We start from the raw sequence: 27,118 nt of genomic DNA, 5'->3' as shown, positions 1-27,118 counted from the left end.
TATATCAATTAAAATATACGACGCGAACGGAGAAGCGAGGGGGCGCGGGAGCAATTGTCAGGGCGGCCTGAAACCGTCAGCGTAGCACCCCCCCCCCCCCCCCGCTCGCAAGACCTGTCCAGGGCGCAAGTTGATTTCGAGTCGCCTAGGGCTCCGAAACGGCCAGCGCCGGCCCTGGGTAACACTGTCGCTTTCTATCTTTCGTCACGGAAAAAAACATAAGGGGTAACACTGTCGTCTTTTTTTGCTCTCGTTGAATAAAACATAAGGGGTAACACTGTCGCTTTTTATCTTTTGTCATGGAAAAAAACATAAGGGGTAACACTGTCGTTTTTTTTTTATCATCGTTGTCTAATTAAACATAAGGGGTAACACTGTTGCTTTTTATCTTTCGTCATGGAAAAAATCATAAGGGGTAACACTGTCGCTTTTTATCTTTCGTCATGAAAAAAAAACATAAGGGGTAACACTGTCGCTTTTTATCACACGTCATGGAAAAAAACATAAGGGGTTACACTGTCGCTTTTTATCTTTCGGCATGGAAAAAAACATAAGGGGTAACACTATTGTTTTTTATTGGTCGTTGTCAAATAAAACATAAGGGGTAACACTGTCATTTTTTATTGGTCGTTGTCGAATAAAACATAAGGGGTAACACTGTCGTTTTTTTTTTATCATCGTTGTCTAATAAAATATAAGAGTAACACTGTTGCTTTTTATCACACGCCATGAAAAAATACATAAGGTTTAACACTGTTGTTTTTTATTGGTTGTTGTGAAATATAACATAAGGGGCAACACTGTCGCTTTTTATCGGTCGTTGTCGAATAAAACATAAGGGGTAACACTGTCGCTTTTTATCGGTCGTTGTTGAATTAAACCTAAGGGGTAACACTTACGTTTTTTATCGCTCGTCGCCATATAAAACATAAGGGGCAACACTGTCGCTTTTTATCCGAGCCAATTAGCCTTACACCTTATGTTTATACCAGCATATAAACATAAGGGGCAACACAGTCGTATTTTATCGCTCGTCGTCGAATAAAACGTAAGGGTCGCTTTTTATCCGAGCCAACAAGAAGGGTAAACCTTTGAAGGGGGTGACGGTTGGGTTCTGCTGATGTTCGAGGAGCGCATTTCCTGGTCGGGAAACACCTCCCAAGGGAGGCGCCCAGTGGGCATCCTTGCCAGATGCCCGAACCACCTCAGCTGACTCCTTTCTAAGTAAAGGAGCAGCGGCTCTAATCCGAGTTCCTCACGGATGCGAGGCGTAGTCGAACCCTAATAGTAAAGCCAAAAACCAATATTAACATTATTAGCCTTTCACGTAATTGCATTTGCTCCACTTAAAATACGTCCCTACATGTGCCAAGACTGTGTTTGCATGGGGTGGGGGATGAAGAAAAGACAAGGAGACGCTGATCGATCACTTTTGTTTCATTAAGAGCCCTGAAATGGTTTCACAGGTAGAGTTCACAGGCACGTTGCGGCGTGCAATCCGTCTTTAATCACTTTACAAACCACAGGAACAACGGAGAACCCTGAAACAGGACTCACCCCCCAAAACACTTTATAAATGAATAAATGTATAAGTACATTTAAAACAAACCAATAATGTGTCTCAATATGCACTCACAGCATCAGCCAATAATTTATTCCCCAAAATGTATCCCTGATCTCAATAAATCTGCCAAAGCAAGAACTACACACTGTTAAATGTCAATAAACATAAACCGCCAATCGTATACACGTATACGTTGAACCATTCTTAAGACGCAACATCGATTTAAAATAAACTCGCAATGAGTGAATGTGCCAAAATGGCGGCAGGGTATCCAGAAAACAATGAGGACCCAAAGAACACCTCGAATGACCACCTCCACCTCGAATGACCACCTCCACCTCGAATGACCACCTTCATCTTCAATGACCACCTTCATCTTCAATGACCACCTCCACCTCCAAAGACCACCTCCACCTCCACCTCCAAAGACCACCTCCACCTCCAACTCCATAGACCGCCTCCACCTCCACAAGTCTCTGGGACTCAGACAGCAGCCTGTGAGCGAAGCCTCGTCTTCATCACTTGAAGAAGGGTCCTCGGAGCTTGGTCTGCACCTGGTCCCTCTTGGCCTGCCGCTCCCTCAGGTAGGCCTTCAGCTTGTCCGTGGAGAAGCTGACCAGGGAGTCCCCCTGCTGGGCGGGGCCCCGGGGGGCCCTCACCCAGGGGCTCTGCAGGCACTCTGCCGCCGTGGGTCTCCCCCTGCACAGAGGGCCGGGGTCAGCAGTCAGGGGTTAGCGGTCAGGGGTCAGGGTTTTTGGTCGAAAACATCATCTCACAGTTCTCTGTCGTAAACGTAGCATAGTGGTTCAATCGGGTTCTCGTCACAAACATTTGGCGGGTGTCGATCATAGACATCGTGTAGCTGTTTTATCGGGTTCTCGGTCGTAAACGCCACGTAGCAGCTCTATCGGGTTCAACTCGGTGTTGGTTAGGGACGCAGTCTTCATCGTCATTCATATCACGGCCGGCGTGCTGCTCACCAGGCTTTGGGGTTCAGGCTGGTCTTCATGAAGCTGATGGCCCCCTCGGACAGACCCGGGTAGCAGCGGCTGAACTGGATCTTCCCCTTCCGGATGTTCCTATCCTGCTCCCAGCCCAGCTCCGAGTGGAACGGAGCGTCGGCACTGAACCTACGAGGAGGAGGAAGGAGGAGGAGGAAGGAGCGCTCATTATGTGTGGAGAGAGAGAGAGAGAGAGAGAGAGAGAGAGAGAGAGAGAGAGAGAGAGAGATGTGGAGAGAAAGCTTTAGAGGTAGGGATGTAGAGAGAGCGAGAGTGGTAGAGAGAGCGAGAGAGAGAGCGAGAGCGAAAGAAGGAAAGAAAGAAAGAAAGAAAGAGTGAGGGAAAAAGGGAGAGAGAGAGAGCGAGCTGATCCTGTCCTCACATGATGAAGGCCAGGACGCCGATGGCCCAGATGTCCGTCTCCGGTCCGACTCCGTTGCCTTCCAGAATCTCGGGAGCTTTTGGAAGCACAATGTAAACTGACAGACAGACATAACGCATCTTCATAAACACGACACAACATTTTTCTGTTGATACAGAAAAATTCATTGAAAAACAACGACGATGAGAATGGTGAATGATCGATGAGAAACAAGCAGCTGAGAACGTGTGGTGGGGTTGGTTAGGGTGAGCTAGGTCCTTCCATCCATCTCCCGTCAGCGCGTACCTTTGCTGCTGCATTCTGTTGAAGGCCATGACGTCAAAGAGGACGGGATTAGTCCATTAGTGTGCCTCAGTTTATGTATCCAAATTTGAATTCCAAATTGTGATTTATTTCATAAACTTTTATTCAAAAACATCTATACTATATATAATATTAGATAAAATAATATTCATAAACATATCAGTGTGTCCTTGAGCACGTACCTTTGCTTTCGGCCAGCCCCTGGTAGTGCTCGATGTGGACGGGCTGCCCGGGGGTGAAGGGCTGAGCGGAGCCCAGGTCCACGATCTTCAGCTGGTTCTGCTCGTTCACCAGCACGTTGTCCGACTTCAGGTCCAGGTGCACCACCCAGCGTCCGTGCAGGTAGTCCACCGCGCCCAGGATCTGGACCAGCAGCTCAGCCACGTGCTTCTCAGAGTACAGGTCTCTGCCCAGGGAGGTACGTCATTTGTTACGTATTACATAATGTTATATTTCGCGTTTTACGATGAAGATGAACACAAAGGACACTGATTTAGGCTGGTTGTACATCTGTGTTGTCGGTATTTCTTGGCCCTTTGACTCCCACAAGATGTTCACGTGCTACATGATGCTGTGTAATGAAACACGTTCACTAGAAGATACTGCACATCTACCACGTTTAACATTTATAGTCCTTATTCAAGTAATTTATTAATTTAATGTCATTTAATTTAAAACAAAAACAAAAAAAAGTTTTTACTTAAAGAGTTTACTCATATGAACATGTATGTATTTATTTATTTATAAAAAAAAATAAAAAAAAATAAAAAAAAAGTCTTTCAAGACCCTGACGCGTTGCCTCCAGCAGGGGGCGCTCACCTCTGGGCCAGGCTGGGCAGCAGCTCGCGGCCGGGGCACAGCTCCAGCACCAGCAGCAGGTATGCGGGGGTGATGTAGGCGGTGTGCAGCTGCACCAGGTGGCGGTGGTGCAGGCGCCGGAGGATCAGGTACTCCCTCAGCACGCCCTGTCGCTGCTCCGGGCCGTAGGGCGTCAGCTTGGCCGCGCACACGCGCCCGCTCTGGGCGTCACGGCACTGGGTGATGACGCTGAAGCGACCCCTGGGGGGAGGGAGGGGAGAGGGAGGGGGAGGGAGAGGGGGGGGAGAGAGGGGAGGAAGGAGGGGGAGAGGGAGAGGGGGCGAGGGAGGGAGGGAGAGGGGGGAGAAGGAGAGTGAGGGGGAAGGAGGAGGAGGGGGAGGAGGAGGAGGGGGAGAGAGAAGGGGAGGGGGGAAGGGAGGGAGGGGAGAGGGGAAGGGAGGGGAGAGGGAGAGAGAGGGGGAGGGAGGAAGGGAGGGGGAGGGGAGGAGTAGGAGGGGGAGAGAGGGGAGGAAGGAGGGAGAGAGGGAGAGAGAGGGGGAGGGAGGAAGGGAGGGGGAGGGGAGGAGGAGGAGGAGGGGGAGAGAGGGGAGGAAGGAGGGGGAGAGGGAGAGAGAGAGGGAAGGAGGGAAGAGGGAGGGGAGAGGGGGAGAGAGGAAGGGGGAGGGAGAGGAGGAGGAGGGAGAGAGAGAGAGAGAGAGGGCAGAGACAGCAGGTGGGAGAGAGAGACAAAGTTGGAGAACTCTTTACCGAGCGATTCTATTTGTTACTACGATCTGTTCTTAATTCGTACTGGACCATGTCCACCGATTAAACACTACCAACCATGATATTCCAGTTGGTTCCCACAGTGTATGGTACGTGAGGATCCTACCTGTTGATCTCAGAGAGGAAGCTGTAGGTCTTGTGTGAAGGCTGTGCCCCCCCGACGGCCCTCGTCTCTGGGGAGTCCGTCTGGATGAGCGGCAGCTGGACTTCTGAGGAGGAGACAGAGTTAGCATTTTTGTAATATTTTATTAAAATTCTTTAATGAAAGTTCCTAAAGTTTAAATTTAGATAATACATTAAAATATGGGGCCGTATCACTATACAGTCGCTTATATTACTGAATTATCTATACTTTATGAACTTTCATTTGAAAATAAAAATTATACAAAAAGATATATGAATATTATCTGTTGTTGTTGTTTGTGTGCAGATGCACTGATGGTTCAGTTCCTAAACCACCGAGAGGTCGGGGCGACGGGTCCGCGGACTTGCCTTCGGGGTGCGTTGCCATGACGACGGGGAGCGAGGGGTCGCTGAAGGAGCCGGCCCCCTGCTGGGTGACGACGCCCACCCTGAAGACGTAGGAGGCCCCCCGGGGCAGGTCCTTCACCACGAGGACGTTCTCCGCCACCCCCTCCGAGAGGGCCCGCCACTGGACCCCTGAGGGGACACGCAGGGGGGAGTCAACTCACACCCTCGCATCATCGGATCAGGCCCCCGCTTCAGCAGTGACGTGGGCGCGGGTTTGTGGTGAAAAGCAAGACAGGAAGGTGGATCTATGACCCCGACAACACTTGATGGGCATTTATGTCGATTTTGCTGGTGATCAATGTTTTTGGGGTATTTTTTATACTTTGTGTAAGAATCAGAAACTCCTTCTCATTACTGGCCCTATGGGCCGCTAAGTGAACTGCAAGCAGCTGGAGCTCACGCACTCATGCTTTCGAGACACTAACAATCATAAAGTGAAGTTCGTTATAATCAAAACAATTGTAAAATAAACATACAAATTAAAGAGTTATGGGAAAAGAGACATTTATGCTATTATTAGTTCTTGGACATCAATTCCTTCCTTCTTCCCGGAGAAAACCAGCCCAGTTCAACAATAAAAGATTTTTTAAGTAAAATTAATACCTGTCCATATATTAGCAACTTAGCAAGGAAAGTAACAACTCATGTGTAACTATTCATAAAAAAAATAAAAAAAAGATCTGTCTTTGGGGATGTTTTACTCCATGCCACCCACCGTCCGAGCAGTACTGTACGCAGTAGAGCGCCGGGGAGGGGGTCTGGACCTGCCTCCACACCAGGAGGACCCCGCCCCCGTCCAGCTGGACCACGTCAGGCCTGCTGCGCCGAGGCGGCGGCTCTGGAGGGGGGGGTGGGGGGGGGGGGGTCAGCGTTAGCGAGAGGACAGAGCAGGACTGATCTGGGGCCAGGCGTAACGGAAGGGGACCAGTACCTTTGGTCTTCTTGAAGGCCGGTATCTTGAAGGAGGACAGCAGCCGGGACACTTTGTTCTGAGGGCTCTCCGATCCGGAGGGACTGCCCCTTTTAGGAGGGATGGGAGATCCTTTCACGATCGGCCCTTTTACACAAAGACATGACGGGCAGAAACGTTGGACTTTAAAACACATCATATACCTAACCTAATAGTAAGGTTGTAAGACAACAGCATCTTTATGAAGTGAAGTCCAGCCACAATTTGTGGTGCACTAGTATGTGATCAAATATGGGATCTGTGATTTGTATTTTTTTCCAATTGTCCTTTCATTCTGACTAACAGGTGTCTGCTCTTATGGCAGTAGGAGGCAACCGTTCATCTTCCACCAGCTCCCCCCCCTTCACTAGTCCACCTCCCTCACTAGTTCACCTCCCCTCCTTTCACTAGTTCACCTCCCCTCACTAGTTCACCTCCCCCCCATCACTAGTTCACCTCACCTCCCTTCACTAGTTCACCTCCCTCACTAGTTCACCTCCCCTCCCTCACTAGTTCACCTCCCCTCCCTCACTAGTTCACCTCCCTCACTAGTTCATCTCACCTCCCTCACTAGTCCACCTCACCTCCCTTGGTTAGGTCCTCCTTGCTGGATGATCTGAACAGCTTGGTGAGGCTGGAGGCCGACGCCCTCATCTTCTTCCTCAGGGTCATGGTGGGGGTGTCCGGGGCCATGATCTCCCCCAGGGTGGGGCCCAGGCCGGGGGTCTCCAGCGGGGCGTAGGAGTGGCCCGTCCAGGACTGCCGGCGGAAGATCGTCATGAGGCCCAGCTTGGGGGACTTCCCCGGGGGGATCTTGATCTCCAGGGCGGGGGCCGAGGCGTGCCTCTGGAGCCCCTGGCTGCCCGTCTTGTCCTTGGTCCTGGGGGGTCTCTCCGGGGACTGGAGGGACGTCAGGCTGGGGCTGGGGCTGGGCTGGACCCCGGAGGGGGCCCCCGCCCGGTGGATGCTGCCGCCGCTGCTGGCCGCCAGGTCCTGGTGGGAGCGGGTCCGGGCCCGGGGCGGGGGCAGGGGGGCCGCGCTCTTCGGCTTGGCGTCCACCTCGGAGAACCGGAGCGAACACGGAGCACCGTACCTCTGGCCGGGCCGGAACCGGGCGGCGGAGAGGACGGGAGCCACCTCCTCGCAGGGGCCCGGTCCGCTGGGGGACTCGGAGTCCCCGTGCACCCGGACGAGGGGCCCGGCCAGGGGACTGTGGGACCCCGCCGGGTTCCCCACCTCCAGGGGCTCCCGATGCGTCATGGGCGCCATCTCCCCCATCAGAGGGCTCCTCTCCCCCATCAAAGGCCTCCTCTCCCCCATCAAAGGCCTCCTCTCCCCCATCAGTGGGCTCCTCTCCCCCATCAGTGGGCTCCTCTCCCCCATCAAAGGCCTCCTCTCCCCCATCAGTGGGCTCCTCTCCCCCATCAGAGGGCTCTTCTCCCCCATCAGAGGGCTCTTCTCCCCCATCAAAGGCCTCCTCTCCCCCATCAGAGGGCTCCTCTCCCCCATCAGTGGGCTCCTCTCCCCCATCAGAGGGCTCCTCTCCCCCATCAGAGGGCTCTTCTCCCCCATCAAAGGCCTCCTCTCCCCCATCAGAGGGCTCCTCTCCCCCATCAGAGGGCTCTTCTCCCACGCCTGGAGCCTTGAGCCGACCAGCGCTCCCCCTAGGAAGAGGTTCCCTTGGACCGGAGCCACGGAGCCTCTCCTTCTGGACGTCCGGCCGGCGACCGGCGGGGCCAGCAGCTTCCTCTGCCCCCCTTCGTCGTCCGTGAACTCCTCCTTCACGCTCCGGCTGCCCCCCCCCTCCTCCTCCTCCTCCTCGGCCCGCCCCGGGCTCCGCTGGGGCGAGGCGGGCGAGCGGCGGGAGCACTCGTCCAGCGAGCGGCTCCTCCGGTGGGGGGGCGGGTTGGCCTGGGACAGGCTGACGCCGCTGTCGAAGGAGCACGACTTCTGCATGGGCGGCTGGGCCGAGGCGGCGCGTCGCGGGCCGCGCCCCGCCTCCGCCTCGTCCTCCACGTACTCGATGAGCGGCTCGCTGAGCCGGCCCGAGAGGCTGCGGCGCAGCGGGCGCCGGCCGCGCTCCTGCTTCTTGGCCTGGAAGCGGTCGCGGAGCGTCATGTGGCGGGCGGAGAGCGGCGACAGCTGCTGGGAGGAGCTGTGGAAGGTGCTGCGGATCACGCTGCCCCGCGGGACGCGGCTGCTGTCGCTGCCCGAGCCCTCCTCGCCCTCCGAGAGGTACAGGGACGGGCTGCTGTCCCGGCTGGGACGCCGCTCCCTCTGGGGGGTCCGCTGGCAGGACAGCTCCGAGGAGCCCACCGACTGCTTGCTGACGCTCCGAGCCAGCACGCTCCGGGCCAGCTCGCCGTCCTCCTCCTCCTCTTCGTCCTCTTCGTCGCCGAGCGTCTCCTCCTCCTCTTCCTCGTCGTCCTCGGAACCGAAGCGCCGCGCGATGAAGGGCGGCGGGATGCGGGCCCGCTTCGCCAGCGGGTCGTAGCCCCCCTCCTCCTCCTCCTCCTGCTCCTCTTCGTCGTCGTCCTCCTCCTCTTCCTCGGTGGGGCTGGCGTGCTGGAAGAAGTCCCAGGAGTCGGCCTCGTCGTACTCGGAGGAGGAGCCGCTGCTGGGCGAGGAGCTGCTGTGGTCGCGGGGCTCCCGGGGGACTGTGGCGGCCGTGTCCCTGAGAGGGGCCCCCAGCAGCTCGGGGAGGGGCCGCAGGGTCAGCACGGAGCCGATGCAGGTCAGCGACCGCTGGGCGTGCAGAGGGTCGGAGAGGGAGGAATAGAAAATGTACAAATATATATGTATTTTTTATACATAATTATAAATATATATTTATTTTTTATATATATATTATAAATATATATTTATTTTCTTTGATGCATAAATATGTTTAATATATATATATATATATATATATATATAAAAAAAAAAATTAATCTAAAATTTATAAATTACAATTTTATGTTTATAAATCAATTTTCTTTTCATTGAAAATTTTTATGGTTCTTACTGAAATACTATGATTTAGTTTCCAGGTATTTATTCACTTCCGTCTAAAATGTGGGAGCAGCTTATTGTCCAAAGTGTTGAAGCTGTAGCAGCCGTTTCCTACCTGCCATTTCCTCCTGGAGATAAAGACCTTCAAGCTCCTCGTGTTGATGTCGTCCGTGTCCTCGACTGCGTGCTCATCCTGAAACAGGTTCATGACAGCGGGTGGCTCTGAGCTCTGCCATGACTAAGACTCACTCTGCCTAAGAACAGCCAGATGTTACACTCACCAGGAACCACTCATGGCTCAAGCACTCAGTGGCAGTGGGTCTCCTCCTTAAAGAAAAATTATCACACAAGAAACAATCCATACTTTGATATTCATCATTTTAGGAACCATTTACAACAACAAATATGTTTTGCCGTATGGAAACGGACTACATGCCCTAAATGTAAATGTAAATGTCTCATTAGGAGACTTAGTTGGGTTCCTTGTCCTCCTTTATAACATGATATCTGATGTGGGGGCTTGGCTCGGGGGGGGGTCATAAGTATTTGGCCTGTTTAGCCCTTTGAGACTGTAATGGAGATTAAGGGCTGCACAAATGATGAATTGAATCGAAGGTATTGGCATGGGTGTGTGAGCTACAGGTGTCTCAGTGTGTTGTGGGTGGACCAATAAGAAGCTCAGGTACTCAGGCTCCGGTTGGAGGACCAGGCGCAGGAAGTCCTGGGCCTCGGGGGTGCGGGCGGTCAGGTCGGGGGTCTCCCAGCTCAGGGTCCCCTCCCCCACCCGGAGCAGCGTGGCGCGGTCCGTCTCGCCGGCGAAGGGGCAGCGGCACGTCAGGCTGTCAACGACACGTCGGGACCGCCCGTCAGCACACCGACCAATCCTGTACTACCACTGAGGGGCCGAGGCACCATAAGGCCTCGCCACGGTTCTAGACGTACGTACCAGAGGAAGGCGATCACTCCCAGGGACCTGGCAGGGGGAACACGACAGAGGGTTAGCGCAGGATGAAGACAAAGCAGAGGACATGGAGTCAACATGTGGCTCAGGAGGTAGAGGGGGTTGGCTGGTAACGGGAAGGTTGCCAGTTCGATCCCCGGGCCCTGAGTGTCGAAGTGTCCCTGAGCAAGACACCTCACCCTAACTGCTCGGGATGAGCTTGCATGGCTGATACCGCCATCGGTGTGTGAATGTGTGAATCTTGGGCACTGGTTTACTACCCACCGCCCCCGTTTGCATCTGCCTATGCGCAGATCTCTCATCCATCTAAGTACACGGAGACACCATCTCATCCAGATCTGCATCTAACGCGTGACCTCATGGATCACCCCTAGATCATCGGTCAGACCCACCACACGTCCGTCGCCCCGGTGACGGGCTCCTGGTGAACGATCTCCGGGGCCACGAACTCTGGCGTCCCGAACTTGCTGTACTGGTGTCGGGACGCGTCCATCTCCTGGCTGAAGCCGAAGTCGCAGATCTTGACCTCATCTCGTGGCGGGTAGACCATCAGGATGTTATCGGGCTGGGAACAGACGAGTGAGGAGATATGGAGGAGATATGGTGGGGCAGTCTGACCATGAGATCACAGGGGGACCAGGTGATCAACGGACGTCCGGCTCACCTTGAGGTCCAGGTGCAGGATGTTCATGCTGTGGATGTGGGCGACGCCCTCCAGGATCTGCTGGAGGTAAGACTGGACCTGAGGAAAACAAACGGCATTTTCGGCAATTTAATGTCGTTGTACAAAGTTGATCAAGTAAAGGATACTGTGTGATGTACATGTCTGTCTACCTCTCTCTCTGTGACCGATGCCTTGAGCAGCAGATGGTCCAGAAGTCCATAAGGACAGCAGCTGTAACGTTGTTAGGGACTGAACGCTCATTAATGGATGGTCGATCTGTTTAAATTAATCTTTCTTAGAGCTTAGTGATAATGTCTTAAAAGTAGTGTAAAGGAACTGATAGTAAAAGGGATCTGTAGTCCCACATAATAATAGAAGTTCAGGAGTAGAGAGTGTTAAAGAGTAAATGCTTGTGATCCTGCTCAGTGTCCCAGGATACACCTCGGTGACCAGGACCAGGGTGCGTCGGGTGCAGAAGAAGTCCAGCAGGCAGGCCACCCTGGGGTGGGCCAGGCGGGACAGCAGGTCCCTCTCCTGGAAGGCCCTGGTTCTGGTGCTGTTCCTCAGGGGCAGGAACTTGGCCGCGAAGCCCTCCCCGGTCCTCCTGTGGACCACGCGCTTCACCACGCCGAACGCCCCCCTGGGGAGGGGAGGAGACGCGATGGGTGAGGGGGGGTGGAGGTCGCTGCTGGGACAGCCCGGTGTTCAACGACAACCGAGGGCAGCATGGCGGCGGAAGACGAGGCGCCGGTTCACCTTCCCACTTCCTCGTGGATGTCGTAGACGGAGAACAGCTTCCTCCGCCTGCCGAGCTCCACCTCGCGCTCCTCCACCTCCAGCGGTCCTACGGGGAAGACGTACGGTCATGAGGCCATGAGGTCGTCCTGAGCTCTGACTAACATCTCCAGCTCTCCCTCGTGATGATCGCAGAGCGTTGCATTGATCCAACATGATGGGGTTGTGTTGGAGAAGACAGATGTCTGCAACACCCCCTCCCACTCCCTCCCTCCCCTCCTCCCTCCCTCCCCCCCTCTCCTCCCTGTACCTCCATCCCTTGTGTCAGACCCCCAGGTTGACCACAGCACTGACCGGGGGTGCAGACTCACCTTCCTCCACAATGAGCTCCGCCTGGCAGGAGGTGTGTCCCGAGTCGTTGTAGGCCAGGCAGGTGTACATGCCGCTGTCCTCCCCCTCAGGACAGACCACCGTCACCGAGCAGCGGGCCCCCTGCTGCCTCATCTCCACGTTGTCATTGGCTGAGAGCTCCTCCTCGTCCTCCAATCACAGTGTGTCATACATTTAACATGGAGGGCATTTAGCCGACGCTTCTATCCAAAGCGACTTACAATAAGTACATTTGTCAGAAGAAAGAGAAACAACAATATATCTCTGTCGGTACAGTAAGGATGTTCATAGAACCAAGTGCCAAGCACTAACCATCACTAGGTTAACCCATTCCCCGTACACCACAAAGATAGCTAGGATAAGATGCTACACGATGCCAAGTACTATTTTAAAGTCCCAGGATGTACAACATACAATGAGGGCTTAATATTTGTGTTAGTGCCGACCTTGTACCACTGTATGTGGGGGGCGGGTCTTCCTGTGATGATGGCAGTGAAGACAGCTGATTGGCCGGGCTCCACGCACAGGCTCTCTGGGGGAACCTGAACGAAGGGAGGAGCTGGAAAAGAAAACAAGAAACGGACTCCAGTAGGATTGGGGGTTGAATGGGTCGGCTGTGTTGCTGGTTGTGTTGGGGACTAAAGTACCATCTTGGATCTCCTGCATGGGCTCTGAGATGAAGAGCTCCTCCTCCTCTCCCTCGGGGTAGTAAAGGGGCTCGCGGGGGGGGGTCTCCGTGGGTGGGGGGGTAGCTTCACCCACTTCAGGAAGACCTTCAGCACTGCAGAGAGAGTGCATCAGGTCACTATCAAGAGGAGGACGGGGGGAGAGGAAGTGATGGATGAAGCCAGACTCACTCCTCTGAGCTCCCCGGACCGAAGAGGCTCCTCACGATGGACTTGGGACTGAAGTCCGTCTGCAGCCACTTCTTCACCAGGACAGCGGACCAGCCTTCTGAGTCAGCGTCTGGGGGAACCAAACCCTCCATCTTAGCACCTCTTAACATGTGGAGGAGGAGCGGGAATAGTAAACGATGGGAGATCTTCCGGTTGACTTAACTTTGGGGGTCATATTTATAAATTAATTATAATAATTATACTCATATAGCGAGGAGAGGAATTTTGAGAGTGGTACAGTACCTTTACCTTCACAGAGATTGAGAGAGATGGCAGATTTAACTTCTTACCTCACATGAACCAGGGTCAAACCCCCGTTAACCCACCATATCAACGGGATATGGACCATACCATTCCCCAGGTGGCTCTAGAAGACCTAACAGCACATGCCCGTCTCAAGGTGGGAGAATGGAGAATTAGATCGGCATGCATCAGGAGCAGGAAGATGTTGAGATGTTGAGATGTTGTTTCATGCACTTAGATGAGGACTTACATGAGAGACTTCCTGCTGTCCGTCTCATGAAGGGAGGAGGATGACAGTGAATACGGATGAACAAAATGGTGGACGGACGCCCAAAAGGAAATGAGACAAAACAACGATTCCTGCGGTGCTAATTCAACGACTATGACCTGAGGATCTGTTATACAAACCTCCCAGGATTACACTGGATTTATTCCTTTCGATGCTATTATCGTAGAATGATAGCAAAGGGTTCTTTTGAACCACAAAGATGAGAGAACAATGAAGGAAATGTCAGTCATGGGGCCTCTGGAAATGGAAGAACAGATGATGAAAACAGGCACACAAAAACATCCAATACATGACTGTATCAATGTCTTCAGACGGTGGGGACGTAGGTATGGTGTTTGGTGGAGCGGTGGTGTCGGAGGTGATGGAGGAGGTTTGGGTGGAGGTGTTGAGGTTGGGGTCAGGGGAAATGGAATGGGATGTCACCTGCACCCTGCCTGCATAATAACCGTGACACGGGGTGTAGGTAAGAGAGTGAGTGAGTGAGTGAGTGAGTGAGTGAGTGAGTGAGTGAGAGAGTGAGTGAGTGAGTGAGAGAGTGAGAGAGTGAGAGAGTGAGTGAGTGAGAGAGTGAGAGAGTGATCTGTGAAGGGGTCGACGACGGTGTTGAGAGGATGGGAGGTGGAGGGGCTGGAGGGGTGGGGGGAGTGTAGGGGCTGTGTTTGGTAGTGCAGGGGAGCGGGTCTGAATTTAAAGTGTTCAATGTCTATGTCCTGGTCCCACTAAAAGTATTCCCAGTGTTTCCTTGTACCACCAGGGTGTTTATAACTGAGATACAACGCTAATAAAACTCTCTTGGGGGCCCCGGGCCCCTGTGATGCGTGTTTACCTGGCTCGTCTGGGACCGTCCTACCTTTGGGGGACAAGTCCTGCGGTTCGACGATCTCGCTGTCAATCGACGGCACGTAGGCGGGGCAAAGCCCGGCCTTGCACTTGGCGCAGCCCATCGGGTTCGAGAGCTAGAGCAGAATAATATTAATAATAATAAAAGCAGTGACGGTAACCTGACGTCAAATATATATGGCCTTGTTATACTAGATTTCTGAAACATAGCACTTAGAGGTTCGGGTATATTGCTCAAGGATGCCACCACGTAGTTTGTGGACATTATTGGGGATAAATCCTTCTACATTTTGGCTTAAAGTTGAACACTTTGAGCCACTACATTTACATTCAGCGCATTAAGCAGACACTTTTATCCAAAGCGACTAACAATAAGTGCATTTGTCAGAAGAAAGAGAAAGAACAAAATATCGCTGTCGTCGGTACAGTAAGGATGTGTAATGGAACCAAGTGCCACTACACAATCGATATATTCTTTACATCCATCCTTATTCTGATGCACCTCTTGACTTGCGTTTCGTACCTCGCACTCGTAGAGGCCGACGTCGGCCTCGGTGGGGCTGACGACGGTCAGAGTCAGGATCCCACTGCGGGCGTCGTTGGAGATCCGGTACTTACTCCGGTCGGTCAGCTCTACGCCATCTTTACCCCACCTGGCGATACAGTGGATAACTCAGGGGTTAGTCGGGTCCACGGTAACAACTGTCCTTTTGATAAGGGTTGGGGGGGGGGGGGGCTGTACCTGACTCTGGGCAGGGGGGTGGAGAGGGTGGAGCAGATGAACTGGAGGTCCTCCCCCTCCATCAGACACATGCTCTCCAGTCGGCTGAGGAACCGGGGAGGAGCTGGGGAGAGGAGGGGTGAGTTACCGTGTGACTACAGTACAGGCCGCAGTCATAAACCCACGTCGTCTACATGGATTACATGTGGCTTGGACTGTTTGACTTTTCGCTTCTGTTTATCTTCTCGAATAAACATTTTGACCATCATTCATATATATATTTACGTTACATCTGGGGCATTTCGCAGACACTTTTATCCAAAGCGACGGTCAACCATTCATGCACACATTCACACACCGACGGCGGAGTCGACCGCGCTGGGCGACAGCCGGCTCGTTGGGAGCGGTCAGGGTGAGGTGCCTTGCTCAGGGGCACCTCAACACACAGCTAGGAGACCGAACTAGCAACCTTCCGGTTACAAGTCAACCTTAGGTGGTGATATCTTTTTCACATATTTTTTCCAAGAGCTCTTTCAAACCTAATTAGCAATTTAAATAATGGGTATGATGAAGAGATTTAAATTCATTCTAAATCAAAGTGAACATCGGTATGAACGGATGAATGGATGCCTGGCATCGCCCTCACCCTCCACGGTGACCCGGGCCAGGGTGCTGGCGCTGCCCACCGGGCTGAGGGCGTAGCAGAGGTACTGGCCCCCGTCCCCCGGGGCCAGGCCGTCCAGCACCAGGCTGTGGGCCCCCGACCGCCTGGCCGTCAGGATGTGGCGCAGGTCCACGTCCAGGTGGAGCCCGTCTGGGGGCACCACAACACCACATGTTAGGGTCAGCGTCCTGGGGTCATTTACATTAACATTCAGGGCATTTAACAGACGCTTTTATATTACTTTATTTTCATTGCATTGCTACGCACCTTGCATTGCATTTTGCACGAAAGGCGCTGTATAAATAAAGTTTGATTGATTGATTGAATGTACTTTTGGATGGCCACTTTGCCGATATGAAACAACAATCCCCCACACCCTAATATTGTGTTACATTCGGAAAGAACACAACAATTGTCTCCCTCTCCAGAGTCCCATGGCGCTCTGGGATTGACCCTGTGACCCCGCTGGGGCCCGTACCTTTGAGCCAGCTGACTACCGGGGCGGGGGAGCCGGTCACCCTGCAGGCCAGCCGGATGGTCTGCCCCGGCTGGGTGGTGACGTCTGACAGCTGCTCCTCAAACACTGGCGGGCCTGGGACACGCAGACACACACCAAGGAACCAAACAGGGTAGAAGAGACACAGAATGACCTTGTATTGTATTTACAGGAGTATCCTCTGCGTGCCAAAATGGATATGATGAGATAGGCATTATTAATCAAAGACCAGGTGTTTGGGCTTCACAGCAGCAGAATTGCATGACGATACAATTAGTAGAAAATAACTTTTTAAATATTGAACTAGATTTTCATTAAATAATTTTCCTAAATTGAAATATTAAATATACAAATATATATATATCTATACGCAGAATTTGAAATTATTTCCAACAATAAGAGAATTGACTCATCAACAAGTGTCCAACAGTTCACTCAGAACTTCGCCCATCTCAGAGGTCTGATCGTTTGCTCTGGTCTGACTGATTGAGGGACTCACTGCAGCAGGGGAGCTCAGAGGTCTGATCGTTTGCTCTGGTCTGACTGATAGAGGGACTCACTGCAGCAGGGGAGCTCAGAGGTCTGATCGTTTGCTCTGGTCTGACTGATAGAGGGACTCACTGCAGCAGGGGAGCTCAGAGGTCTGCTGGAGCTCCCTGAGGTCCCGGAGCCAGGAGAGCTTGACCAGGGTGGAGCGGCCCTGCAGGGTGTAGGTCCGCACCGAGCCCCGGTGCTCGTGGCCCAGCACCCAGCTCCTCTCGTCGCCTCCCCCCCCGGGACTGTCCTTCACCTTCAGGTCGTTCAGCTGGGAGGGGGGGGGGGGGGGGGAGGAAGGGGGGAGGGAGATTTAAGGTCTGTAGTGCATTCATGTCATGAGAATATTATAAAAAGTGAATTGTGATTTTATTCCGCTGTCCATTGTTTTGTATTCAAATAATATTTATTTTGTATAAAGCATGCTTTTTATATCTATATCTATATACATATCTATATATATGTGTGTGTTTAAAGAAGATAATGAATAATTGGTTTCCAAACATATTCATATCCAACAATAGTTCTTTGGTTGATGCCAGGGGGATAAAAACCGACATAGGACCTTTTGGTGGTGATCCAGATGCTAATCAGGGTTTTCCTTTGCATTAAGCATGCACCTTCCTCTCACCTTCATCTTGTTTTTGAAGCCGTAGACGTCAGTGTTGGCCCCGGGGCCCCTCTTCAGTTTACACAGGATCACACAGTCCTTGAAGAGGAACACTTGTCTCTGCTGCCCTCTGCTGGCCGTCTTCATCTCCGGGGATTCCTCCCACACCGTCAAGACCCCCTGAGAAGGAAAGGGGCTCAATGGACGTTCACAGTAAAGCAGTGAAGCACCCGACATCAAAGGCAGTTTCACAACAGGTTGACTTCCTGACTGCTGAGTTAATTGTTAGGGTAGTGTTAGGGTTAGGTTAACCTGGCACTTTATGTACACACTTATTGTATGTTGCACGTCCTGGCCCTTAATGTACGCACTCATTGTTTGTTGTACATCCTGGCACTTAACGTACGCACTTATTGTATGCTGTACGTCCTTGCACTTAAAGATATTACTTAGCATTGTGTAGCATCTTATCCTAGCTATCTTTGTTGTATAAGGGGAATGGGTTAACCTAAAAATTGCACTCGTTTCCATGAACATCCTTACTGTACCGACAGCGATATATTGTGGTTTCACTTTCTCCTGAAAATGTAAGTCGCTTTGGATAAAAGCATCTGCTGAATACCCTGGATGTAACTGTAGGCCCCCGGTGTGCTACCTGGCGTACGGGCTCCCCCAGGGCGGACAGCGGCGCGGGGTAGTTCTCTATGAGGGAGACCAGACGCAGCTTCTCTGAGCGGCCGGGCAGACGCGACACCATGGAGAAGGCGTCCTCCAGAACGCAGCACGCCTGGCCGCTCTGGGCCTTGTTCCGGATCAGCTCCTGGAAACACACAAACACAGCACATAAATACAACAAATAAACCAACAAATACAACAGACACAACAAACACACAAACACAGCAAATAATACAACAAATAAACCAACAAATACAACAGACACAACAAACACACAAACACAGCAAATAATACAACAAATAAACCAACAAATACAACAGACACAACAAACACATAAAAACAGCACATAAATACAACAAATAAACCAACAAATACAACAGACACAACAAACACAGCAAATAAATACAACACACAAACACAGCACATAAATACAACAAATAAACCAACAAATACAACAGACACAACAAACACACAAACACAGCAAATAAATACAACAAATAAACCAACAAATACAACAGACACAACAAACAGAGCAAACAAATACAACACACAAACACAACAAATAAATACAAGAAACACAACACACAAACACAACAGACAAATACAACACAAAAACACAGCAAATAAATACGACAAACCTAACAAACAAACACAGCAAATCAAAAGACCAAACACACAACAAACGAATATGAACACAACAAACAAATACAACAAACAAATAAAGCCGCAAACCGACACAACAAACAAACCAACACAACAAACACGTCATCAGAGGAGTGTACTGATGTGAGCTACAGGGTTAAAGCACAGAGGAAGAGGTTCATCCTCCATGCTCTTAAGCCTAACCCTGCTCTCTTTGAGGCAGAGTGAGAGAGGAGCCTGACTGATACCTTCAGCAGGGCCTGGTAGGTCTGGATGCGTTCCATGGGTCGCTGGAGGAACGTGAGGACCTCCATGGCTGTGGTCTCAGGGTTCCCCGGCTCTGATGGATCCTAGTGTGTAGAAAACAGGAGGATACATGACACATGTTCCCTGGGATATCACCTTTCAAAAACCACCTATTTAGCTGTAGTATATTGGGTATACTAACAATCACTAGACATTTCTCTTTGCTTATTTATTGAACACGTAAACGTGGCTCTCCCGCATAGCAACCATACATCAACCGGCTAACTCAGGATAGCTAGCGTTAGGTTACTGTACACAGCAATAGCACTACTGCCCCTAGGGGTCAGATGTAAGTATCCCACTCTACAACATCACCCATGAAACACTGGGTTTTCTATGCATCGGTATACAACATGAGTCATGGATTTGGGGGGGGGGGGGGTTTACCCTTGTGTTTAGATACTGCTGGACAGCCTTCTCGGTGACGGACGCCTCTGCCTGGGTTTGGCCCACCATGTAGTGGACGTACTTCTCAAAGTCCTCCGCCTGCCTCAGCAGATGCATGGCCACGTCATCATCTGTGGCGCAGTCGCTCAGTCTGGGCAGCACGGACCTGGAGGGACATGGTTGAGAGTCAAGTCAGGAGATAGAGCAGGTTGGATGGTAACCGGAAGGTTGCTGGTTCGATCCCCGGCGCCTCCTAGCTGAGTGTCGAGGTGTCCCTGAGCAAGACGCCTCACCCTGACTGCTCCTGACGAGCTGGCTGTCGCCTCGCATGGTGGACACCTCCCGTCGGTGTGTGAACATGTGCATGAATGGGTGAATGTGGATATTGTAAAGTGCTAAAATACATACAGTTGACATTTTATCCAAAGGATCTTAAAAGTGACAAGGAAAGCCTGCAAAACGAGTGCCATAAAGAATCAGGAGGATTTCTTCAAAAGGTCAAAAAGGATATAAACAAAGAAAAGACAATTGCATAGCTTATTAGAACATGTGAGACAATAAGGTGTGCCTCACCTCTCGTGGAGGAGGATGATGTCGCTGATGTTCCTGAAGACGGTCTCTCTCTGGGTGAGGACGCTGGGCAGGACATGGGGGCCGGTCTCAAGGTGATGGGACGCAAAGTCCTTCATCTCCTTCACAAACTCCTCCTCCCCGTCCACCAGGCCCTGGATCAGTTGGCTGAAGACAGAGCTCCTGTTATTATCATCAGTGTTATGTACTACTATACAGGCTAATACCACTTTTACATTCCCTACTGTGATAATCAGGTTTCAGGCCTTTCCACCGTGGTGTGATGTATTTGGGGCAAAATGGCTCAGGAGGTAGAGCGGGTTGACCGGTAACCGGAAGGTTGCTAGTTCGATCCCCGGCTCCTCCTAGCCGAGTGTCGAAGTGTCCCTGAGCAAGACGGCTCACCCTGATTGCTCCAGACGAGCTGGCTGTCTCCCTGCGTGGTTGTCTCCCGCAATCGGTGTGTGAATGTGTGAATGAATGGTTGTAAGTTGCCTTGGATAAAAATGCTAAATCCCCTAAATGTATGCATTGAGGTCAGCTTGTATCAGGCACATAGACATCATTTTAGATGCAGGCCCTGATTCCCTCGTGGTACGTGACCGACCTCAGTGTCCTCCGGTACTCCTCACCGGTCGACCCGATCCCGTCCAGATCCTCCTGAGGAGCGCTCGGCAGTGGGAACGTCTCCTGCGCCAAGTGGGGATTAAGTGTTCAGCCAATACCTCTCCCAAGGGAATACCCCAACACGCAATACAGGGTTTATAGTCGTGTTGTTATTGTGTTTAGAACATTTTTATGGTTATCCTATCATTATTCTGGGATTTATACAAGCGAATGTAATAATTTTATTTATGGAGGTAATTAGCAGAGAATTATCTGTTGCATGGCCTGGAAAAGGCACGAAGGGAAATACAAAGTGTTTCCTACGGTTCTCTTCTTCTCCAGATACGCTGGGCAGACCCATCCCTGCCGTACAGGGTTGTTTTTGGTGGGCTTCGTGCGAACCAACCACTTGTCCGGGTGTACACAATCCAGGACCTCTACAAACTGGCCCTCCTTCAGAATAAAGGCCTCCTTGTTTCCAGCGCTGGGGCTGCAGTCGGCTCGGGCCACGTAGATGTCAAAGGTCTGGTCGAATAAAGGAACGGGCAAACACCAGGCATTACCACGGATGTTTGCATGCAGACGTTCTGTATGTGAATGTAAGTGTGTCATAGAAATAGAACATTATATACGAAGAAAAAATGTAAACCTCTCTTCTATCTTCGTCTCCCTCGGACTCTGACGCTGAGCCGGCAGCAGCTAAAGGTGCGTGGGCACGGTGATGCTTAGGAGAGGGTGTTCTTGATACGCCCTCAAATTCACCTGGACCAAAATACACAGAAAGAGGTCATAAGCCGTCATTTAATGTTTGTTCTCGATGCTGATTCGTTTAGAATTGGCCTTGCTGACCTTTGACCTTCAGGAGTTTCATTTGTGGTCGCGTCTCAGCTGTCGGTTCTCTATCGTCCATCACAGCCACCTGTTCCTCTTCGGGATCCTCGCTGTGAGGATAATCTGAGGTTGGTTCAGTTGCTACAGGGCAATGGTTTCATTTGAAATCGGGCATGCAGCCACCCTATCTGACCTGGGTTCGGGAGCGGTCTCGAGAGCTTCCATGTAGTCTGGAGCGGTGTCGTAGTCGGAGGGGCTGGACACTGAGGGAGACCGGGTCAGTGTAGAAGATTCACAGGTTACAGGTGATCAAAGGTGATACAAATATGTGTACACTGGGCGTATTGGATTGCTATTGAACTTCCTATTTCTAAAGAACAAGGCAGGTGTTATCGATAGTAACAGCCAGGGGCACCTCAGCCAGACTAGAATCCCCCACGCTGTAGGGGAATTCACTTAAGACGCGGTTGGACACGGTTCCCTAGGTTTGATGACATTTATATGAGCTCCAGCTTAAAACATTCTGGATGTTTGGACTGCACTTCAAATCGATTGCTTAGCGTGGAGTGTCATGGTGTCATTAACACCAGAGAGTCATAACCAGTTACACTTTGAATCCATTCCACTTCGCAGAAAACCACCGCAAGGTCAGACATACCGCCCCTCCCCTTCCTAGGACGGCCACGGCGCTCTCTGCATAGCAACACAACGAAATGGGTAACGACCCGTGTCCAAGCGCGTCTCAAGTGAACCACGAACTGATCCATGCTACCGGGTCACTTACTGGAACTGGCAGGGATCAGCGAGGCTCGCCTCCTCTCCTGCAGAGTCATCTGGCTGTCCTGCTCAGTCAGGTTGTAGGCCTCCCATAGAGAGACGCCCTCACTCTCAACGACAAAGCCGGTCGGCTCGTTGGCTAAGGCTACCGGGGCTACTGGAGTCCGGGCTGGAGGCAGAGCCTGGGTCGGAGGCGGAGCCTGGGTCGGAGGCGGAGCCTGGGGCATCGGCTTTGCCAGGGCTTGAGGCTTCTGGGGCACCGGTTGAAGTGGCATTATGGCTGCGAGCGCAGAGTGAACAGGCTTGGTGGTGCTGGCTGGGGTCGCTTGTGCGGTTATGTTACCGCTATAGGAGATCACACCAAACTTATTGACGACTTCACAGGTGTAAACGCCGCTGTCCATGAGGTTCACGTCGGTGACCTCCAGTACGAGGACACCGTGTTCTGAAGTCTTCATCCTGTGCCGCTGGTCGGCGATTATCTGCTGTCCGTGTTTAAGCCAGCGCACAGCCTCGAGCTTCCCCTCCGCAACGCACTCCAAATGGGCCGTACCGCCGAGTTCCACCCCCTGGTTCTTAAACACCTCCTTGAAGACGGGACGCATGTCTTTACGGGCCTTGTAGCCTTTGAACGCAGCCTGAATCTTGACCGCAGCTTCCAGCATCTCGGGTTCATTGTCTATGATATCCATGATATCTTCTGGAGCTTCAGTTGGTGCCTCTGGTGGTTGGGTCACCTGAGGTAAAAGCTGGATGGGAGCAGGTTGAGATGGCGCATTAACGGTGAAGCCGAAAGGCTGGATGCTGCTGAAGTCCACCGTTTTCTCCGATCCGGCTATAGAGAAGGTGTCGTCTTCCGTGATGAAGAGAAGAGGAATGTTATCGCGGGACTCTGGTGTCTCACTCTCCAAGCGCATCGGTCGCACCTCGTGCTTCCTGCCCTCGTCCAGTTTGGGCACACTGCTTGGGGTTCCCACCAGTGTTGCCACTGGCTGTTCCATTTCTTTAAGGGGCCCCACTGGCAGCAACGGCTGTTTCATTTCCACTTCCTTCTGTTTACTCTTGACGAGTTGTTTAGCTTCCTGTTCGGTCTCGATGTCTCGTGTGACAGGTTGTTCCCTCTCAACATCATTATTCTCCTCACATTTCTTCTCGAAAAGTTTTACAGAGTCTAGAGCTGCCTGAACTTCCTTCTTAAACACAGGAATGACCAGGACCTGTTCTTCATCTTGACTTGCCTCGGAGTCTCTTGAGAACTGGCTTCCCGATGCCCTCCTGGCCCTGCCTTTGGTCCTCGCAGGTGGCTTTGGTGGTAGGGTCTCTATCACAATAGGCCTCTCTTTTGTCTTTACTGCCACTTCATCCATAGCATCTGCTGCAGGCGTTTTTTCAAGAGCTTTCAGTGACATCTTCACAGTGGCTTCCATCAAAGAGGTTTCATGTGGTGGGACAATATCTTCGACAACCTTGTCTTGTTCAGGATCATCCTTTGATGGTTGCCTCTCAACTATTTCCTTGAAGCCTGACTCGGATGCTTTGCTTGACGCAGTAAGTTTCCCTTTAGTTCTTACCGGTGGTCTCAAAGGCACCTCCTCTCTCTTTTGTACGTCATCCTCCTTTGAGGTATACGTCACAATTTGAGGCATTATGTGTTTGTTCTCGACATACTTCTGTGGTGGGTCCAAAGGCATTTGTTCAGTCTTTTTAATCTCACTTTGTTCCTGTGGAGTGGGTGCTGACATCTGATCACCACCCCTCGGTTTCACCAAATGTGTTGATGGTAGTTTTTCTTTCTGTTCCTCGGGCTCTGTCTCCTTCTTTTGATTCATCATGGCCGACTGCAGAGGTCTCACCATCGGTCCTTCATTTGAGGATTTCTTACTCTTGCTCTCTAGTGACAAAGCTGAAGACGAACGTCTCTTTTCCATCTCCAAGGTATGCTCTTTCTTCACCTCAAGCTGCTCAACTTTATGCCCCTTCTCACCATCATCACTCAGAGACATAATTGGCACTGCGTCTCTTTCATGCTTCCTTCTTGGGACCGGCTTTGGCACTTCAGGTTCCACCCTTTCCTCCAGTTCACATTCTGGGTCAGAAATGTCAAATCTCACCACCTTGGTGTCTTTACTGACTGACATATGTCTCTTGTCGACTTCCGTGATTGTTTCTTGTTTACCTTCAAGCTGCTTCACTTCATGCACTTCCTCATTGTCTTCTTTCAGGAGCTTTAATGGCAACGTGTCTCTTTGGACCTCATTCTTCCTCCTTGGGACTGGCTTCGGCACCTGAGGCTCCGCCGTTGGCTGCGGTTCATCTTCTGGGTCAGTGATGTCAAATCGCACAACCTTGGTATCTTGAGAACCTGACATGCGTCTCTTGATCACGTCATTGTTTCTTTCTTGGGTTCCATCTAGCTGCTTGGCTTTGGGCTTTTCCTCACTGACTTTGTTAGGTGCTATGTATGTCAATGTTTCTCCTTGGTCTTCCTGCTCCTTCCTTTGCTCAGGTTTTGACACTTTAGGTTCCGCCTTAGGTGCCACCTTTGGTTCCAGTTCTAATTCCTGGTCAGTCACGCAGGTCTGGGACAATGGAACAGGTATGGCATCTTTAGTAATGGACGTGACCGGTGGAACTCGAGGAGTGTGTTCGACAACACTCTCTTCTGAAGTAGGCTTTGTCTTGACCGGCAGTGTCTTCTTAGGGAGATCCAAATCAATCGCTAAACACCATTTGAAAAAAGTTTCATTAGTAAGGCTTTCTTTGCAGAAATATAAACAAACATACAATGAGATTTGTTTTACAAACTCACCTGTAACAGCCAGACTAGCAGAGCTCTCTGCTCCTCCTACTAGGCAGGAGTAGCTGCCACTGTCCTCTAGGTTGAGGTCCTTGATGAGGAGCTTGAGCAGGCAGCCATCTTGTTTCATCTCATATTTTCTGTTGGCCCTCAGTGGCAGCCTGTTTTTCCTCCACCTCACCCTCACTTCAGGCTCAGGAGGCTTCGAAAGCTCACAGGACAGAGAGGCAGTCTCTCCATCCTTAGCCACTGCATCCTGTAGCTCCTTCTTGAAAGATGGAAGAAGTTCTAGAGAAGAGATAGATATTGAACATTTTATTATTTTCGAAATTAGGCAAATCCCTCTTCAAGGGTCAATCAAACTTCTGACGTGTCTACAGCACTTTGCATTTTGGCCACTTTACAAGGCGTAAGCCAACACTTTAGACACCATCACAAAAACTGGTTTTCATCAACATAGAAATGTAATCATGTTCCTTGCGAGCTGATGACACAAACTGAGCTCTGGGCTGGAGAAGGTGGTGACTGGAGCAACCTGATGATGCTGATATCATTACGAACAATATCACCATTTATTTAGGACCATCCACACACTAGCTCACCTGAAATCCAGATGGCTTGGCGATTAATGATGTTGACTATCACTATTTAGTATAGCTCACAAATCCCTTTTCAGTTATGCACTCACAAATCTAGTTAGGTCATGGCATATACAAATTGACCATCTTAATTAGGTTTCATGGACTTTAAGATCACATATCGACCAGGAGAATATGAACTTACCGGTCACAGCCAGACTAGCGGAGCTCTCTGCTCCTCCTACTAGACAGGCGTAGCTGCCACTGTCCTCTGGTTTGAGGTCCTTGATGAGGAGCTGGAGCAGGCAGCCATCTTGTTTCATCTCATACTTCCTGTTGGCTCTCAGTGGCAGCCTGTTCTTCCTCCACTGCACCAACACTCCAGGCTGAGGAGGCTTAGAAAGCTCACAGGACAGAGAGGTAGTTCCTTCCTCCTCAGCCTCCACACTCTGTAGCTCCTTCTTGAACGATGGAACGAGTTCTGGAGAAGAGATGGAAATGAAGCATTGAGAAATGATTGATTTCATGGAAATATACATTTTGGGCAAAATCAAAGAGCTGGCCACTTTTTTGCATATGTTGTAATTTTCTGGTTGCAGCCCATTTAAAATTCTTCAGACAACAAATGACTTGGTACAGCTGAGTGGTACAGTTGAGCGTCATCAGTGTAACTAATGAAGGACATTCGATCTCAACTGATGATGAACCAGGAGAACATTACAGAGAGAACAAGGTGATGCGTAGGGAACAGATTCTCCTCGGTTTCTGTGGAGGCAGTTCATGCCTGAGAACATGATGCTCAATATGATGTCAAGATGTTTGGGTCCAATATGGGTCCTATGTGATCTGATGAAGGCCTTTGTAGGCCGAAACGTTATCACCAATTAATCATTCTTACCAGTGGAACTCATAGTTTGCGGCACCTTCTTTTTATTTTTCTTACTTTGGATCCAAAATGTGACAATGAAGCACGAAGGGGTGATTCAGAAGAGACTGACTCTGTATTCAGTATAGTCAAACTTTGTACTAAAATACTGGACTTTTCCAATAGTGTAACTACCATCTGACATTGGAGTAATATCCTTTAACATATCAACCAGTACAGTATATTAACTCACCGGTCACAGCCAGACTAGCAGAGCTCTCTGCTCCTCCTACTAGACAGGAGTAGCTGCCACTGTCCTCTGGTTTGAGGTCCTTGATGAGAAGCTGGAGCAGGCAGCCATCTTGTTTCATCTCATACTTCCTGTTGGCTCTCAGTGGCAGCCTGTTCTTCCTCCACTGCACCACCACTCCAGGCTGAGGAGGCTTAGAAAGCTCACAGGACAGAGAGGTAGTTCCTTCCTCCTCAGCCTCCACACTCTGTAGCTCCTTCTTGAACGATGGAAGGAGTTCTGGAGAAGAGATGTTTAAAGTTAATCTACACATCTTTTAATGCTAAGAAAAGATCTTCTCAACACATTCATAGGACTGGTCGATCTCTAGCATATCTTTATACGCATGACAGATTCCACGCCATTGTCAATAAGATATCCAATGTGTTGGACACCTTGGTAAAGATAGGTATCATCATCTTAGAGATTTAACTACATTCCTGA

General features: G+C 50.9%; 1 protein-coding gene across 1 annotated transcript in view; it reads right to left on the bottom strand.

Moving 5' to 3' along the window:
- Positions 1-2,060: 2,060 nt before the first annotated feature.
- Positions 2,061-27,118, bottom strand: part of obscna (obscurin, cytoskeletal calmodulin and titin-interacting RhoGEF a) — a 63,479-nt gene continuing 38,421 nt past the window's right edge. Inside the window, exons 43-87 of the mRNA XM_056604053.1 lie at positions 26,639-26,914; positions 25,726-26,001; positions 24,955-25,230; positions 22,153-24,864; positions 21,562-21,631; positions 21,387-21,478; positions 21,187-21,299; positions 20,862-21,062; positions 20,539-20,621; positions 19,935-20,099; positions 19,362-19,527; positions 18,917-19,018; positions 18,007-18,171; positions 17,373-17,531; positions 16,829-17,012; positions 16,190-16,303; positions 15,694-15,861; positions 15,069-15,171; positions 14,850-14,979; positions 14,337-14,442; positions 12,916-13,024; positions 12,706-12,839; positions 12,505-12,617; positions 12,040-12,208; positions 11,690-11,777; positions 11,373-11,573; positions 11,104-11,164; positions 10,934-11,011; positions 10,662-10,834; positions 10,255-10,281; positions 9,995-10,147; positions 9,590-9,635; positions 9,424-9,501; positions 7,968-9,059; positions 6,899-7,604; positions 6,297-6,422; positions 6,081-6,203; positions 5,327-5,494; positions 4,941-5,043; positions 4,070-4,309; positions 3,433-3,656; positions 3,233-3,247; positions 2,948-3,044; positions 2,545-2,694; positions 2,061-2,263 (exon numbers count right to left, since the gene is read on the bottom strand). Of these exons, the coding sequence (XP_056460028.1) occupies positions 2,083-2,263; positions 2,545-2,694; positions 2,948-3,044; positions 3,233-3,247; positions 3,433-3,656; positions 4,070-4,309; positions 4,941-5,043; positions 5,327-5,494; positions 6,081-6,203; positions 6,297-6,422; positions 6,899-7,604; positions 7,968-9,059; positions 9,424-9,501; positions 9,590-9,635; positions 9,995-10,147; positions 10,255-10,281; positions 10,662-10,834; positions 10,934-11,011; positions 11,104-11,164; positions 11,373-11,573; positions 11,690-11,777; positions 12,040-12,208; positions 12,505-12,617; positions 12,706-12,839; positions 12,916-13,024; positions 14,337-14,442; positions 14,850-14,979; positions 15,069-15,171; positions 15,694-15,861; positions 16,190-16,303; positions 16,829-17,012; positions 17,373-17,531; positions 18,007-18,171; positions 18,917-19,018; positions 19,362-19,527; positions 19,935-20,099; positions 20,539-20,621; positions 20,862-21,062; positions 21,187-21,299; positions 21,387-21,478; positions 21,562-21,631; positions 22,153-24,864; positions 24,955-25,230; positions 25,726-26,001; positions 26,639-26,914 (10,316 nt within the window). The 3' untranslated portion in view covers positions 2,061-2,082. The remainder of the gene's footprint in view (positions 2,264-2,544; positions 2,695-2,947; positions 3,045-3,232; positions 3,248-3,432; positions 3,657-4,069; positions 4,310-4,940; positions 5,044-5,326; positions 5,495-6,080; positions 6,204-6,296; positions 6,423-6,898; positions 7,605-7,967; positions 9,060-9,423; positions 9,502-9,589; positions 9,636-9,994; positions 10,148-10,254; positions 10,282-10,661; positions 10,835-10,933; positions 11,012-11,103; positions 11,165-11,372; positions 11,574-11,689; positions 11,778-12,039; positions 12,209-12,504; positions 12,618-12,705; positions 12,840-12,915; positions 13,025-14,336; positions 14,443-14,849; positions 14,980-15,068; positions 15,172-15,693; positions 15,862-16,189; positions 16,304-16,828; positions 17,013-17,372; positions 17,532-18,006; positions 18,172-18,916; positions 19,019-19,361; positions 19,528-19,934; positions 20,100-20,538; positions 20,622-20,861; positions 21,063-21,186; positions 21,300-21,386; positions 21,479-21,561; positions 21,632-22,152; positions 24,865-24,954; positions 25,231-25,725; positions 26,002-26,638; positions 26,915-27,118) is intronic.

This window comes from Gadus chalcogrammus, chromosome 12 (genome assembly GCF_026213295.1).
Source record: "Gadus chalcogrammus isolate NIFS_2021 chromosome 12, NIFS_Gcha_1.0, whole genome shotgun sequence".
NCBI classification, from domain to species: Eukaryota; Metazoa; Chordata; class Actinopteri; order Gadiformes; family Gadidae; genus Gadus; species Gadus chalcogrammus.
Note: the sequence above shows the minus strand (reverse complement) of the source record. Positions and strands in the feature narration are given on the sequence as shown.